Here is a 16,327-nt window from a genome sequence, read left to right as displayed (position 1 = left end):
ACCCGAACGTAATGAAAATTTATAACATTCACCCAGTCAGTCAACGATCATGTACGGTATATGTACAATATCGGATATAAAATGTGGGTACAATGTCTCTATGTTAATTTTATATATTTTCTAACTACCGTATGTCAACTTGGAGAATGTCATAATCATTCGACAACTGGTGTTTTTAACAAGTAAATGGAACCGCCATAACTCTGCAAGATGTACATTTCCCATAGCTGTTGTGCAAAAAAAAGAGACTAGTCACCAGAATAATGTTTCAACAAATGAGCAGACGCATTTAATACGTGGAGAAAAGAAAAGCTCATATGCGGGAGCAAGGACAACATCTGACCCCCAAGAAAGAAGTGTTGTCCTCTGAACTGCCGACTACTACTACTACCCTCCCCCCTGAGTGCCACATTAATGCAACTTAAATGACATGTGTACAGTGCATGCTCATAAAAGCAGCTCAAGTGCATGGAGTGGACTCATCGTCAGCCGTTGAACCACCCAATTCTTATCTGAACACCGCTGCTGGTGTCTGGTACGGCTTCCCCCGTGTTGTAAATTAGTTTACGACGTTCAGATTCCAACATGCGTCAAAGCAAGCACATGTGGCCATCGCCCATGGTAGATAATGAAAAAAAATCAATTATAGGTAAGAAAATATCTCACTAAGACGATGTTTCTTCCACTGCGACAATTTCTCCTCCAATATGAAATATTATTTGCGAGTTCTTTCCTTACCTATAATCAACCAAAATGAATATTTATAATAACACTGCAGTATGATAAAGCCGTACTTCTATCAGCACAGTGGGTGACAATTATTTTGGTTAAGTGAATGCTACACCTAACGCTTTACGTCAGATTTTGGAACCGAAAATGAAGTTAAGCCAAAATATGCGTGTTACATTCCACGACAATATTTCCAAATGTCAAAATGTCAGATTTCATATATTTGCTGTGAGAGGAGCATTGGGGGCAAAACTGTGGTCGAGCTGAGATGTGGTGGCGTGGCTGTGTTTCTTCTCACACCTTTGGGATGGGTGCAGATGCACAACTCCCTTATACTGCCATCAATAGGGAGATTGTGTCACTCGGGCCAGCTGTTGCAACTCACATGACCCGAAACTCGCTTAGCTCCAGTCAATTCTGCCTTTGCTGCATCATTTACCTGCATAACATGTTTTATGTAACCAGGGGATATCACTTGATGTGTAACTTTAGCAAGTCGTAAATAATGAATCCCAATAGGTCTCCGATGTCAATGTGTTTTCGCGTCGTACCGCGGGTCGTTTAGCTCGTCTGATGTGTTTCTCCGTGTGCTGGGAACTTCTTTGTTGTACCTGAAGTCCTCAGACACCGTGACGAACAAGACGCGGTACGAGCAGCGAACACATCACCGGAGCCATCAGCTCAACCGCAGAAAACCCACACAGTATTATTTGTGTATTTTTGTCCGTTCTCTCAACGCATACGGTCTGGTTTGCAACACGAGATGATTTAAATAATCAAATACTCCTATTTAAATCACAATTCATAATTTGAATTTATAGCGGAGACACATTATGAAAAATGTATTCTGTCGTGATGTAAAACTATAATTTAAAAACATCTTTACATGTCAATTAACGGTGGTATACTGACCATATAGAACATTCTATTGATACTTTGTAGAATTTACGAAAACATTTTAAGTACAATACTGTAAACGTTTATATCGTGATACTCCATGGAATTAATATACTTTAATATTATATGAATTTATCAAGATACGGAATGCAAATACGCACCGACATACATCATGTACCAAAATCAGCATACATTATCCAGGTCAGTTGTGTCCACTGCGTTTTTAACCAAACACAGTGCTACAAATCGGGTTGCTTTACAACACACAGCAAAACAGTAAGTACTTGTGCATTTAAATACCACTCCTATAAAACGAACCTTGTCACATTGATCTCTGGTCTTTCCTTGAATGTCAATGTTCAAAGGAAACGTGGTTTGTGCGCGCGCGTGTGCACAAGTTGCGTGTAAGTGCCAGGGACCGTTGCAAACACCAAGCGTGGACACAGCATCTACGCTCACAAATACAACGTTAAATACCCAGAAACACGCAAGTGTGTGGATGTTCAGTTGCTGTTCAGAGTCCACCAGGAAGCTGCAAACAAAAAAAGTGACATTGCATTAAATTCACATAATTTAACAGCAATGAAATGGAGGTGGTACAACTACCATTATCTGTCAATACAGCGAAACTATACAAGTCACGTCGATATAAATGAGGGATTCCTGCCAGCTACTCGCAAGCACCTATGAAGGCCAACATGGCCACAAGGGGGTGGTTTGGCTAGAACCAAGCCTGGCTGCCTTTGTCTCCCCAGTATCCGATGTTGTTAAACACCACACCAGCTTGTCGTTTAAGGTTGAGTCGACCTGCTGGAGGCCCATGACCGGTTCATATAATCGTCGCTGATGTTGGCCATGAGCGGGAATTGAACTCGGGTGACCAGGTTCGTAGCGCAGCATGCTAACCACTCCCCCACCGCTCCTCACACATAGACAGACAGTACACAAGTGTGCTTATATCCACATTCTACTGAAATGTATTGAATTACAAGGGGGCCGAATCATTACACCACTATAACGGATGTCAACTTCATTATGCCGCCCTTGAAAGATGGGTTGTGATGTCCCACTCGACGCCGTATTACCGACATGCATTGCAGTTAATGACACCCTGGCCCACACCTGTGTCCGCGTACACTTTCTCCTCTTGAAATATATGCCTCGTTGGAATAAAGCAGTGCTTCAGGGCTTTTATACAGACGGTGAAACAGCGTTAAGATGAGTGGCACACGACGAACAGCAACAACATTTTTCCTCGCCACAGGTTTCACTTTGCAGCTGCTCCAAACAGCAGGTTCATGGTCACAGCGCACGGCGATTCGCGAAGAAGCAGATTGTGAGACATTAACCCAGTCAAGGTGGTCTTTTCAGATAAATCAGACAACATTGACATTTAAAGATGCTATTTTAAAGAGTGTGGGGTGTTTTTTGGGGGAATTGGCTGCATTTTTTACACATTGGTCTGAAGTTGCTCTGTGCAAAAACACCTTTGGATATCACATCTTTAGTCCGAATTCCGACTGTGCTATCACGACTGTTTCCAAGGTCCGCCTTGGTAAAAAAGTGTGCAACTCCCGTATGAAAGCTTGCCTACGTGGTCCAGCATAAGCTGGCTGCATGGCCCAAGTGGTGCTAAATCCACGATGAGAGATTCGGGCTTGTCTGCTCGCAAACCAGGACTGCTTGCTTCCCAGCTGGTGATAACTTGGCTATGTAAAGCCGCGATAATATATTCGGGCTTTTTCAATTTAAAGCTTTCGTGACTGCAGGGATTCATCTTCTTGGTTCTTTCGGTAAAGCCACGTAGAAGGGAAATAGTAAAATAATAAAAATAAAACATAATAAAATAATTCTCACGACGTTTCGGCCACAACGCAAGCAGACGTCCTCAGGTGAAGACCAGGTCTGTCGGGGAGACAGCGTCTGAATGACGCGTCTGAATGACGCTGTCTCCCCGACAGACCTGGTCTTCACCTGAGGACGGCTGCATGCGTTGTGGCCGAAACGTTATTTTTTATTTTATTATTTCCCTTCTACGTGACTTTACCGAAAGAACCAAGACGATATTCGGGCTTGTCTGCTCGCAAACCAGGACTGCTTGCTTCCCAAGGGCAGTGAGAATGTGTCATTGGAGTTATCGGAATGCAGAGGGAACATTTACTTATTTTACCTGGAACCAGCATCGTTGCTATGGCCTCTGGGGACTCGAGTTGGTCAACCATGCTTCTCTGGAAGCTCCGGCTGTGTCCCGTCTGTTGGTGGCTGTGAACAAGTCGTTTATTCGTTACGGTTATGAAAGCCTTACAATTCCGGGTTTAGTCTAGCTTGTCACATCGTGGGACCATGAGCGATGGTGATGGCTTGGGGAGGTCTTCTTCCAGCAGTGGATTGATAATGGCTAATGGTGATGATGATGACGACGATGACGACGATGAGCTTACAATGCCCATTACAATTCAAGTACAGTCATCAAGCACCTTCAGTACCACATACCTGTCAACCCATATGGTTGACCTATATTCTTGTGAAGGGACATTGAGTTTTCAGGTCCAGACTGTGTACAGCCATTTCAATAGGGCAATACATGTTTTTGTCTATTTGTTTGTGTTTCTCCCTTGTGATGGAACTTTGTAGGATGAACCTTGAGATTTATAAGGGCACGGGGTGACCAATACGATCTCAATTGGTCGGTAATAAGGTAGGCACTGCAATACCCATTATCTTCAAATGCAATGGGTATTGTGAATACAGGGATGTAGCTATCCGAGTGTCCAGGCAGTGCAACTGGACCAGAGCCCAGGTGCCGAGCTACGTAGAGGGGAGAGAAAATTGAAAAGGGGGCTCCATTTCATTCCTTGCACGAGGACCCATGCCAACCATGCTCAATCACAAAGCTCCTTTGTTTAGCCTGTTGCATACTCTTGGATGTAAGTACAGTATTGTGAGTAATCTCTTATTATTAAGGCGGCAACGCCACACGAGTGTGTGGTGGGGCCAGCATGATTATGTAGGTCCATTTGGCTCTGTATCCAAGTGCTGACCATACTGTGCTGGGTATTAATTGCAAGACGAATTGGCCTTGTGGGGGAGGGGGGGCACCGGCTAACATTCACTTTCAAATTGTTTTTACTGGTGTTGTGCACAGTCAAAAAGCGAACCAGAGTTAATCCGGCTGGTGGGATTTAAAACTAAACCAAGAATTCCACTGATTATTGTAATGGCATAGATAATGGTCTGATAATAATAAATGAAGTAAAGGTGCAGCCTTGCAATTGCCTCCTCAATCCACTGCTGGTGGAAGGGACCACACTAGACGAAGCTCGGAGGGTATTTCGCCAACTCCTCCACACGAATAATAATAATAATGATGATGAGCGAATAATGGCCAAATAATTGTATGAAGCATGGAGATGTCCATGCTTAAAATTACAATGAAAGCCAGAAAGAGGAGCACATGGATCAGAGAACATACACAAGGTTGAATATTGAGGAAAGTCAAGTTAGTTTGGGCAGGGCAAGTTGCTAGCAAGGTTGATGGTACCGTGGTTCAGACTAATGACAGTGCGGCAGCCAAAGGAGATAACTTGCATGAGAGCGAACACCCACTGTGAAGATGGAGTGATAGAACCAGCTAATGTACAAGCACTCGAGGCGTTGTTGTATAACGCAAGACCAAAATAGATGTCGAGACTTGGAGGGAGGTCTTTTTCCAGCAGTGGATTTATCAGGGCTCATGATGATGAAGAGATAAATATTTAAGCAATTTGTGGAATTGTACCCGCATTGGTATTATGCACAGAATATTCGCAGAGTGTGTGCAGAAGCGGTGATGTGCTCTTGGTTTGCGAAGCATTCTGGGATCCCTGTTGTCTTTCTGTTGAAGGCAGATTTTAGCATACATTTTACAGCGTTCCTGAAGGGAGATCGAATTAACCCAAAATTTACGCAATCACTATATATGGCAGGCCTGTGAAATGCTGATGACATAGACTCTGTTTAGTCTGAATAAATACCCATGCTGCAGACAAACGGCTCTCGCAGCCTAACCAAGCAGATTGCCGATGCTTAATCAAAATCTACAGCTGAGTTTAATTGGTCCCAAAGAGACAGTTTTTTCCAGAGGCATATTATATGGCTCAATAAACTAGAACGCAATGGAGTGGAAAAAAACTCCGAAATGGCTTCTTGTGAAATGCATTGCACGCGTTTGCCCAATGCACAGCGATTTTGTAAAACACTGATAGTACTACATACCTACAGGCGCAGAAAGCTGATACGAACACAAAATGTAGAATGTTTAAATTTGTATGTGTTTCCAGGGAAAGTATGGTGATGCAGGCGGCCCCCAGAACCAAGAGATGTTAACTAACTTGGCTGGTATACAGTTCATGGGTTCGATCCAGACCATGACGCCTGTATATTTGGAGTTTGCATGTTCTGCCCGTAGTCGTGTGGATTTTTCCCCGAGTCATCCGGGTTTCCCCTCCACATTTACAATCAAGATGCGTTTCGAGTATTTGCCTGCTATAAATGTCCACGTTAATAAGCGACTTCGTTGAGTAATCTCTTGTGGCCCGGGTCGCTTCTGAAAAAGATCGATACAACTCAGTGGCCTTTACCTGGTAGAATAAACAAAAATAGCTTATATAAATAGAAATGATTTGCCTAGAAGTCCCAGCTGTACAGATGACCCTAAAACACATCTGATAGCTAGCTACAAAGTTCGTTCCTGGACTCCCCTTCCGGTCCATTCTTGCGTACGGATGGCAATACGTCCAATGACAAAATGGAAATGTCAAGGTCTCCTAGCCGCGAGAGGGATTCAGAAGAGAGTTTGTGTCGTTTTGTTATTCCTCCATTGAGGGAGCGCAGACTACACGAGTTCACTACTTGGCAGAGGTCGCAAACGGGTTTTGATTCTTTACCCGTACCCGTACCCGGCCGCACCAGGGTCGCAAACGGGTACCCGTACCCTACCCGATACCCGGCTACCCGTACCCGGCCGGGTATCGGGTAGGGTACGGGTATCGGGTACCCGATTGCGACCTCTGGGATGAAGCCATGTTGCAGGCGCGGGTGGGTTGATTCTAGGAACTTGAATTGTGAGAAGAGACAAGACGTTGGGAAATGAGTGACAAACGGTTACTCACCCAGTGACTCACGGCCTACCCGTACCCGTACCCGGCCGCACCAGGGTCGCAAACGGGTACCCGTACACATACCCGGCCGTACCCGTACCCTACCCGTACCCGGCCAGGTACGGGTATCGGGTACCTGATTGCAACCTCTGGGATGAAACCATGTTACAGGCGCGGGTGGGTTGATTCTAGGAACTTGAATTGTGAGAAGAGACAAGACGTTGGGAAATGAGTGACAAACGGTTAGTCACCCAGTGACTCACGGCCTACCCGTACCCGTACCCGGCCGCACCAGGGTCGCAAACGGGTACCCGTACCCGGCCGGGTACGGGTAGCCGGGTATCGGGTAGGGTACAGGTATCGGGTACCCGGTTGCGACCTTTGCTACATGGACCGTCGTTTGGGTTGCATGGACACTGTCTCACTATGGCTTGTCTTTCATTTCCCTTTCATGAAGGAGAAGTGCCCATTGGCCTGTTGATGTTCTGATGCGGTTGATGGTTACGCCAGTGTCTTCGAGGAATGTCAAAGCCAGGAGGCGCGATCATTGGATCTCGAATGAGATCCTTATACTGGTAGGAGCCTCCTGGTTACACCAGCCCACAGGGGATTAATGTGTCCGTCCGTCGTGCAGGGAGGGGCTGGGTGGGGAGGGGAGGGTGGGGCTGGGTGGGGACGGTTGGGCTGGGTGGGGGGTGGGAGGGGTGGGGCTGGATGGGGAGGGGCTGGTGACCCCGTGGTGCCCTTATAAAACTCAACGTTTAACCTACTCACGCCGGCTCGTGCCCGCCCTCACAGTCGGGCATATTTGCGGAATACACCACGCCGCCGTTGACCCTGGCCATTGACCGAGCAACCCAACGTTCCTACCAGCTCCCTCCGCAGGAATGTGTTTTCAGACGTCCGCGTTGTTCCACTCTGTTCATCAGCGTTCTTCCAGATCTGGGTGAGCTTCTAGGATACGTACTTCTATTGATTTGCAAGGTTACAAAAGTACCCCCCCCCCCTATTGAAATTCACAAACGTGCTCGGAGTGTGTTACTAGGGTGTGCCTCCTTTAAGCTGCCTTGCGGTGCGCTGCAGCGTGCGATAAGCCATCGTGCACCCTTGGCATCATTGCACAAATTCCGCCTCTCCGTTGGCAGAGTAAGCCGCACCACCTCTACATAATAATAGGCTTAGTCAACCATTCTACACAACAAAGACTAATTTCCTGGCAGCGATTTCAGCCGCATCATCTCTACATAACAAAAAGGCTCAGTCAACCATTCTACACAACAAAGACTAATTTCCTGGCAGCGATTTCAGCCGCATCATCTCTACATAACAAAAAGGCTCAGTCAACCATTCTACACAACAAAGACTCATTTCCTGGCAGCGATTTCAGCCGCATCATCTCTACATAACAAAAGGCTCAGTCCCTTTCACACGCACCTTTACATCATCCGCACCTAGTTTACACAACAAAGGCTCATTCCTAGCAGCGTGCTTCAGCCGCACCGAACCTCACAAAAATAATATTCAGGGCCTACCTTGGCTCCTCCCACCCTCAACCAGTATATATAAAAATACGGGTTTCTTGGAATTTCTCTCACTTGATACAGCTATCGTGCTGTGACTGTTCCACCTGAAGACGGAAGCTTGTGTTGCCTCCGAAACGTCGTGATTTTTATTTTATTTTTATTTAACTTTTATTAATTAAAATTTTTTACCTACGTGACTTTACCGAAAAAACCTAAGAATATGAATCCTTGCAGTCACGAAAGCTTCAAATCTAGAATTACGAGTAATGGTGGTTATGATAATTGGCCGTAGTATTTAATCTCATTTCTCAGGAGCACTCATAAAACCGCAGAACTACTGTCAGATTTTGCCTAAAGGGTGTGTGCATGTTTTGTGATTGGGAAAATAAAAACATCCTTTTGTAAATACTGTGGAACTAAAAAGTACTGTAAAACTCGTAGCAACTGCTTAACATTATACATTAATGTCAAGTCTCATTTACAGTATAATAGACTGTAGTATTCAGTGAATGTACACTATGAGAGACTGAATATTGCGTGTTGTTATTTGGGTTTCTTAAAAATAAATCAAAATTATGGCATGAGTCCATGTAGTGGTTGTATCTGAATAGTGTTTTTTTTTTTTACAACAATTGACATCTCGAGCAAGATGGCCAAAAGATGGCAATACCGTACAGGAATGGATTCTTGAATGCATCCGTGCAGTGCTTTTGGTATTATAGCCATACGTTTTCTCTGGGTACTCCAGTTTCCTCTCACATGCAAACTACTCATTGAAGGAACCAGCTCAGAGTTTGCTGGTCTTCAAATAACGATACTGAAATGATGCACTCCCAGAAGGCTGTGCGGCTGATTGGTTGTGTAAGAAATACTTATTGTACGTGGAGATTCAGATACAGGATATGATGGAGATTTATTATGTGCTTATCTACTTTATTATTTATATTCTCGACCAGTTATTAGTGAGAGTTATGTATTATGCAATGTTGCGTCTAACTGGGAACATTGTATCTTAAACAGTGGGTCCTTGCCTTTAAGATAGGCAGTTCACCAGCATTGATTCAACGAAGCCTGAGTCTGCAGATGAGACACTGTATGTCAAAATCGATCCAGAATTTTCTTGTCTTGAAACAATTAGGTTGAAATTAGGCACTCCCAGAAGGCCATGCGTGGTGGATGGGCTGTGTGCGATTTTATTTATTTGCTCTTTTTACGTGGAGCGATGAATGCTGCATGTGAATGAGACATTGTTTGCTCATTTAAATTGCATTCACCGCATTGACGTTTATGATTATTTTGAGTTATGATTATTGACATTAACATCCCAATGTAGGACTTTCCTGGAAAAGATTGTCGAGACTAAGCGAGGCATTCTTTGGTAAATGATAGTTTTTTTCATCATGTAAATAAAATAATCGCGCTTTCCCAAACCATGATGGACATGGGCATTATTTTACCATACTTCACCATTCTGGTACATGAGAGGGGTGGGGTAGTACTCAGGACTAGTTCAGATAATTGTGCAGTGTGATAACCACTGTGCCACGATACCCACCTTATTACGGTATTTGTAATTATTTGCATAACCCAAATAAGCATACCGACCGGGTTAATCACAGATCTATTAATTAAAATACAAACACTTTCAAAGCATATATCAATGCACTTTAACGCATTGTGGTTGCATTATTAGGCAATAGGTAATTTTCATTAAGCGCTCTACATTGCGTGATGTTTGCCATGAGGATGTATTTGCAGATGGTGGGCTTGCGGGTTAAAACCCAAACAAAGCAAATCGCTTCAGTGTCCCATCACTATAAAGCTCTGCATGGTCTTGGATCCAATGTACCTGCGGGCCCGACCGATCTGTCATACGACTGCGGTTTACACGCCACGCTCTTCTGAGCAGGACCTACTTACTCTCCCGACCTCGGCTATTGCGCGCGACGCTGGAGGATCGGGGCGTTCTCATGCATTGCCCCAAGGATCTGGAATACCTCGCTGGCGGTGATGCGGCACGCTACGAGCCTCGGTGTGGTTTTTGGAGGGAGAGCAAAACTCACTATTTTCTCACGGCTTTTACTTCAACGTTATTTCATTTTTTCTTTGCATTTTATTTTAGTGCTGCAATGTTTTTATACCCCCTTGAGTGGAGGTGATATTACATTTTAAATAAATACGGCTTAGGGTTCACTAACAAGCAAGTGGATGGAAATACCAAAGCTATAAAGCACTGCATTAGTCACATTTCATGCTCACGTGTACAATATAATTTGAATTCATGGAATGGGCAGCCTCCCACTGGACGGAGGTTGACTGGGGGCCACAGAAAACCTTGGCTGCTGGAGCACAGAGCAAGTGAAGTGGAGTATAATGAGATGAGAGGGAAGGGAAGCAGCGATGAGTCTATCGGGGATATTGAAAAGGCTGAGAGAAACCTTGTAGTTGATTTGGGACTGGATAGTCAGCAGATGGATCCGAGTATCAGGGTGGTGCAAGTGGGAGACCCGGGAGTAGAATCATTCAAGCATCGCTTCCAATTTGTTCAGAACACGTCTCATTCACTCACCTTTTCCAAAGGGAGCTGTTCTCCCAGAATTGATAAATCACAAACTTTGCTTCGACAGCAAGTTTCTGGACAGCAATGCTGCAAAATAAAGAAATAACAAAAATACATTCAATGTACTTCACCACATTACAAATGTGCTCGACGAACTGGCTAAGCGATGCACACGTAGCGATTATAATGCAGTGTCGCGAATTTTTTCATATGAAATGTAATAACCTTGGGCACGGGGACTAAAAAAGGAATAAAATATACTATAGCACATGTTTAGTGCAATGAGCCCTCTTTCTAGCAGAGAACGAGAGAGGCCAGATAAATTGAGTGATTTTCAGTTGGAGACTCCACTATACATTTTATTTCAAGAATTTCTACAACCACAAGTACGTTTGATAAATTGACTCAATGAAATTATATTGTACGTACATTCTTGACTTTTCAAATCTCTGTCTGCTACTAAATATAAACTGCTGTCGTGGGTAGCTTCACATGATAGCAGTTAACGGCTGTTCGTCCAAACCAAGACTGAAAATGAAATCCCTATCGGTGCCCCACTATGTATAGCTGAGTCTCCAACGATTATTCTTTCATTCTATCTGACCTCTATCTCTCTGCTGTGAAGGGCCATTACCCAACACGTTTGCTCATCTTTTAGCGCAGTGTTATTGACGAATGGGTTGAGTGTTATTTGTGCATTTGCACCTGCCCCACTGCCATCCAGCATCACACATGTGTTGGTTTAATTATATTGCAGTCAGCAAAGTAAAGCTATGTGGATAGAGCAGTAGTGAGGAACGTCCGGCCCGGGGGCCGTATAAGGCCCGCGGAATCATTTTCTGTGGCCCTGCCAAGGCAACAACAGGCGGGACTCGAAATTCAATAAATCTAGGAGCAAACCTGGAAAAGCAGTTGCAAGTAGCAACATCATCAATACCAGCTAACGTCACACGCCTCGCCAAAGAGAAGCAGTTCCAGCCATCACATTAGGGGTGAGTTAATTAAATGTTTGACCAAATTTCACAGGCAAATTTTTAAGTTGATAATTTTGTATGGCCCGCGAATGATGTTATACATATCCAAATGGCACTTAGCAGAAAAAAGGTTCCCCACCCCTGGGATAGAGTAACATCGAAATGCGAATCAAATTATGTACCCATTCCTAGATGACCGTTCGTTCGTTTCTCAATCCACTTGTCCTGGTGAGAGTCACAGCGCTCTAGATGACTGTTTACCCACAATATCCAACATTTTCAATGCAAAGTTTTATGAGTCGGCCAATGTATCAGTTCTACATGCAATTTGCCTGGCTGTTGCCGATGTGCTGGAATGTACGGCCAGTCAACATTACAAGAGACGATGCGTATGGATTGGGAACTTACTTTTGCCAGACACTCTACTGGATGCTATGTCTAAGGGCACCGCGGTGGTGAGATGTTAACTACATCGTCTGGCATACAGGAGATGGTTACATCATTAGACCTCCTTTGCCAGTACCAAAATATAGATGCGTACCCCGAGCCCTCATTACTTTGATAGTGAATTTTCTTTGAGCTGTACGCCTTTTGGCGTCATCTAGTCGAGCACCAATTGAGACGAGGCTCAAAAGGAAGCTGTCTCTGGTGCGGACCAATCAGTTTCAAGGACAATGCATATATAATCATAGTGTGTTTTTTGTTTGCACTTTGACTGCAAGTATTGTGGTCAATGCAGACATGAATCTTTGTAAAAAGGTTTCAGTTTTGTTGCCAGAAAAAAGGGGGAAAACCCCATCAGTAGGAGATGGTGAGTTCGAACCCGACTCTGACGTATGTGTATTTGGAGTTTGCATGTTTCACTCTGGGTCCTCCGGTTTTTCCCTCCAATATTGGAAATAGGCGTTTCTAGTATTTGGCTGCTATAAACTTCCACCTGATAAGCCACTTCGTTGAGCTAACACACGTGGCCAGGTCGCCTTTGAAAAAGAGCTATGTAGCTTAGTGGGCCTTACCTGGTAAAATAACAAAAATAGTTCAGTTCAGTTTAGGAGTGCATGTTTTCAGCAGATATGATTCAGTACAAGCAACACTCTGAATTGGTTTTCATATATTGTCTCATCAGCAGAGCCAAGCTTGCTTGAATCGATGCTGGTGAATATCCAGATGTTATAGGGAAGGCCCCTCTCTTTAAGATATGGGTCCTAGGGGACGTATAACAAAACAACATTATTGTTTATGTGGAGAGACAGATATATGGGGGACACATAGTGTCTGATATTTATTTAGTCACTTATATTCTCCATAATGATGCTCACGCTAATGTTGTATAATTGTGTTGAAGCTAATGAACACGCATTACTAAAAAAAATAGGTTTTTAAGCCAGAATCTTAGAGGTGACAGACTTCTATCTCTCACATCGACATCGCCTAAGGCAGGGGTCGGCAACCTACGGCTCCGGAGCCGCATGCGGCTCTTTACGGGCTGCTTCTTGACGATATGTACGTATGTACAGTATGTACTCAGATGCATTGCGGCTCTTGAAATACTGAATTTTGTACCGAATTGGAAAGAAATGGCTCTTCTTGTTATTTTGGTTGCCGACCCCTGGCCTATGGCTTTAAAACTCCTTAACGATGCGAAGGCATTGTGGGTTAAACACTCTCAAAACCAAGTCTCCACTTTGAAGTTTTGCTGTCAGCTGCAGAGCATGAGTACACTCAACATGTGTGCAATCCTGACTTTATGTTTTTAAAGAGGCTACTTTGCACAAGAATACACTCCCAGGAATAATGCATTTCTCGAGACTTCAAAAAGAATATATATGCATGTATAAATGTTAAGCCTTGGTTATATATAGCAAGGAGCAAGGCATGGATTTAGAGTTGAGCATCGCTTGTGCTGCAAATGTTGCGGACCCAATGTAATTTAAAACAGAACACAGCATAGATATGGAGTCACTTTCTTCGGTGATGCCTGTGCGTGTTGTTTGTCAATTTGTGTCTGCATTTGCTTACGTAACATTCAATGCCTGTGCGTCTGCATGTTTATTGTCGCAGGGCTGAGTTTCACTCCCCGAACATTCACTGCAATGTTTTTACAAACACAAGGGGTGCTGCATATACACATGCCAGTGTTCTACACAAGTGCACACTTGCCATTTAATTATCCATACAGTCACCGATTAAACTACATCCTTATGCTTTTATGCAAAAACACGTTAAGGATGATAAAACTAATAAAAGACAGAACGTATGAGATGGACAATATAAATTAACTCTTAAATCGAATCGTAATCTCAAATTATCACGATTAAACGAATTTCTGGGGAAGTTAAATTATAAAAAAAAAATTGTGAACCTGTGTATATTTGCACAATGTGAACGCTTAACACGTACGCACATCACAAGTCACGGTAAACCAAAACTTACATCCACATGTGTGCGTTTGCGTGTGTCCTGTGTACGTGCCGGTGCGTGCGCATGTGTGCGTGCGCGCGTGTGTGTGCGTGCGCGTGTGTGTGTGCGCGTGTGCGCGTGTGCGTGCGTGCGTGCTTGAATGTGCTCCTCACTAGAGACATCCACCCTCGGCCATCGTGTGCTCAGCGTACAGCCTCAGAGCCTGGCGGAACGCTTCCAGATGCTCCTCTTGCACGGGCATCTGCCTCTGCACCAGCAGCACGTGCTGTCAAAAACAAAGACAAAGATCCCCCGCATAGCCTTAAACAGACTTACTCTTAGTTCTTTCGGTAAAGTCACGTAGGTAAAAAATGAAATTAAAATTAATAAAAAAACAAAAAACAAAATTTATTTTAATTAAATTTTTTACCTACGTGACTTTACCGAAAGAACTAAGAGTATGAATCCTTGCAGTCACGAAAGCTTCAAATCTAGACTTAAACAGACTGTTGGGGCAAGTGCTGTTCGCGAGCACCTACAAAGGCCGGAACGGCACACACACATTCGCACCTCCGATGAGCACGGTTGGCTACGTACACGTGAAAGAAGTTCAACATACATACATATGGCGAGAGTGAGAAGATCCACTGGCCGGGTAGGATCAGGGGGACTAATACCGTTTCAGAAGACTGAGCCACCTGTGATTAAAACATTATACTGGAACAGAATTTGATAATTCAGTTCATATGGTGAATTCTACGTCTAAAAAATGTATTTTCTAAATGTATTTCACTGCTTTGCGACAAACTTTGCTGGGTGATTAAAATGTGTTCGCATGGCATGAATAGAGAGGCCCATTTTAACGAAATCCATAAGTAGTTCTCTGACATAATCTTGAATGGCATTTTCTGGGACACAATGTAGTGCACTGCTCGCTGTGAGAGATCCAAATGAAGATGTCTTCATCTCCTGATATGATGCCAACAGCACGATAAGAATATAATTGGAAGCAAAACGAGTGGGGATGTTATAATTATACAAAAAAAACAGTGCCTTGCACTTGCACAGACTTTTCACTGAAACTAAACTCATATTTAAAGCAAGACTATTTTTTAAAATTTTACCAGGTAAGGCCCACTGAGATGCATAGCTCTTTTTCAGAAGCGACCTTGCCACAAATGATAGTTCAACGAAGTGGCTTATCGTGTGGAAATTTACAACAGCCAAAGACTCTAAACGCACGTTGATTGTAAATATGGAAAGAGGAGCAGCATAGACGGCGTTATTGAGTGAACTGGTGATGGATCCACAGGCAGGGAGAATGAATGACAACAACAACACGAGACAAACCCAACTCACAGCGTCACTTCCTTCCACTTCTTCCTCCTCCAGAGGCTCCAGTTTCAGCTCCTGTTTTCCAGCAAAAGAATTCGTAATTAAACCACTTGCATGCGTCAACTTGCACATCATACACTTGTACATTTAAGTAACTGAAACAGGGCTTATTAACAACGTGCCATTGATGATCACAATTGGTCCAGGTGTACAGGAGATGTAGAAGCAAGTGTGAATTTTCTTCACGAATTTATTGACGAAAAAAATCATCAAAAGTGTTTATTTAATTTGAGTCAACCATGACCACGAGTCCATGAAAGCCATCCAGCGTGACGATGACTAAGACCACCCACCAAACACAAAAGCACGACCGACTGTGATGGTATTAAATTAATGATGCCGAATGAAGGCGCTGACTAGGACTAAGATCATTGCTTAGCAAGACAGCGGAGCCCCGAGGAAAACAAAAAAATTATGATTGGCCAAATACATTTTTACCGAGTTCACAGCTTGGCTGCCATGATAATATTGGGAAGTGAGAGAGGAATTGCACGACCCTCACACAGACATTTAATAATTGAGAATTGATTCAATGTTTCACTGCTTTAGTAGACTAAGATAATGAACACATTACTCCACAGATTATTATTTCACAGGTTGACATGGACTAGATTAAGACTCTGAATAAAATGTTTAAAATGCAGACTACATCGACACTATGTATGGGGGTGTAGGGCCGGATTAAGGTTCTTGTAGGCCTTAGGCACTTCT

At 43.7% G+C, this 16,327-nt stretch overlaps 1 protein-coding gene across 1 annotated transcript in view; it reads right to left on the bottom strand.

The window, feature by feature from the left end:
* Positions 1 to 261: 261 nt before the first annotated feature.
* The window catches only part of LOC144936892 (N-terminal EF-hand calcium-binding protein 1-like), a 40,949-nt gene continuing 24,883 nt past the window's right edge, over positions 262 to 16,327 (bottom strand). Inside the window, exons 9-13 of the mRNA XM_078864097.1 lie at positions 15,581 to 15,631; positions 14,395 to 14,507; positions 10,857 to 10,934; positions 3,797 to 3,888; positions 262 to 2,158 (exon numbers count right to left, since the gene is read on the bottom strand). Of these exons, the coding sequence (XP_078720223.1) occupies positions 2,130 to 2,158; positions 3,797 to 3,888; positions 10,857 to 10,934; positions 14,395 to 14,507; positions 15,581 to 15,631 (363 nt within the window). The 3' untranslated portion in view covers positions 262 to 2,129. The remainder of the gene's footprint in view (positions 2,159 to 3,796; positions 3,889 to 10,856; positions 10,935 to 14,394; positions 14,508 to 15,580; positions 15,632 to 16,327) is intronic.

Source organism: Lampetra fluviatilis, chromosome 17 (assembly GCF_964198595.1).
Source record: "Lampetra fluviatilis chromosome 17, kcLamFluv1.1, whole genome shotgun sequence".
NCBI classification, from domain to species: domain Eukaryota; kingdom Metazoa; phylum Chordata; class Hyperoartia; order Petromyzontiformes; family Petromyzontidae; genus Lampetra; species Lampetra fluviatilis.
This window is presented reverse-complemented; position numbering and strand designations above follow the sequence as displayed.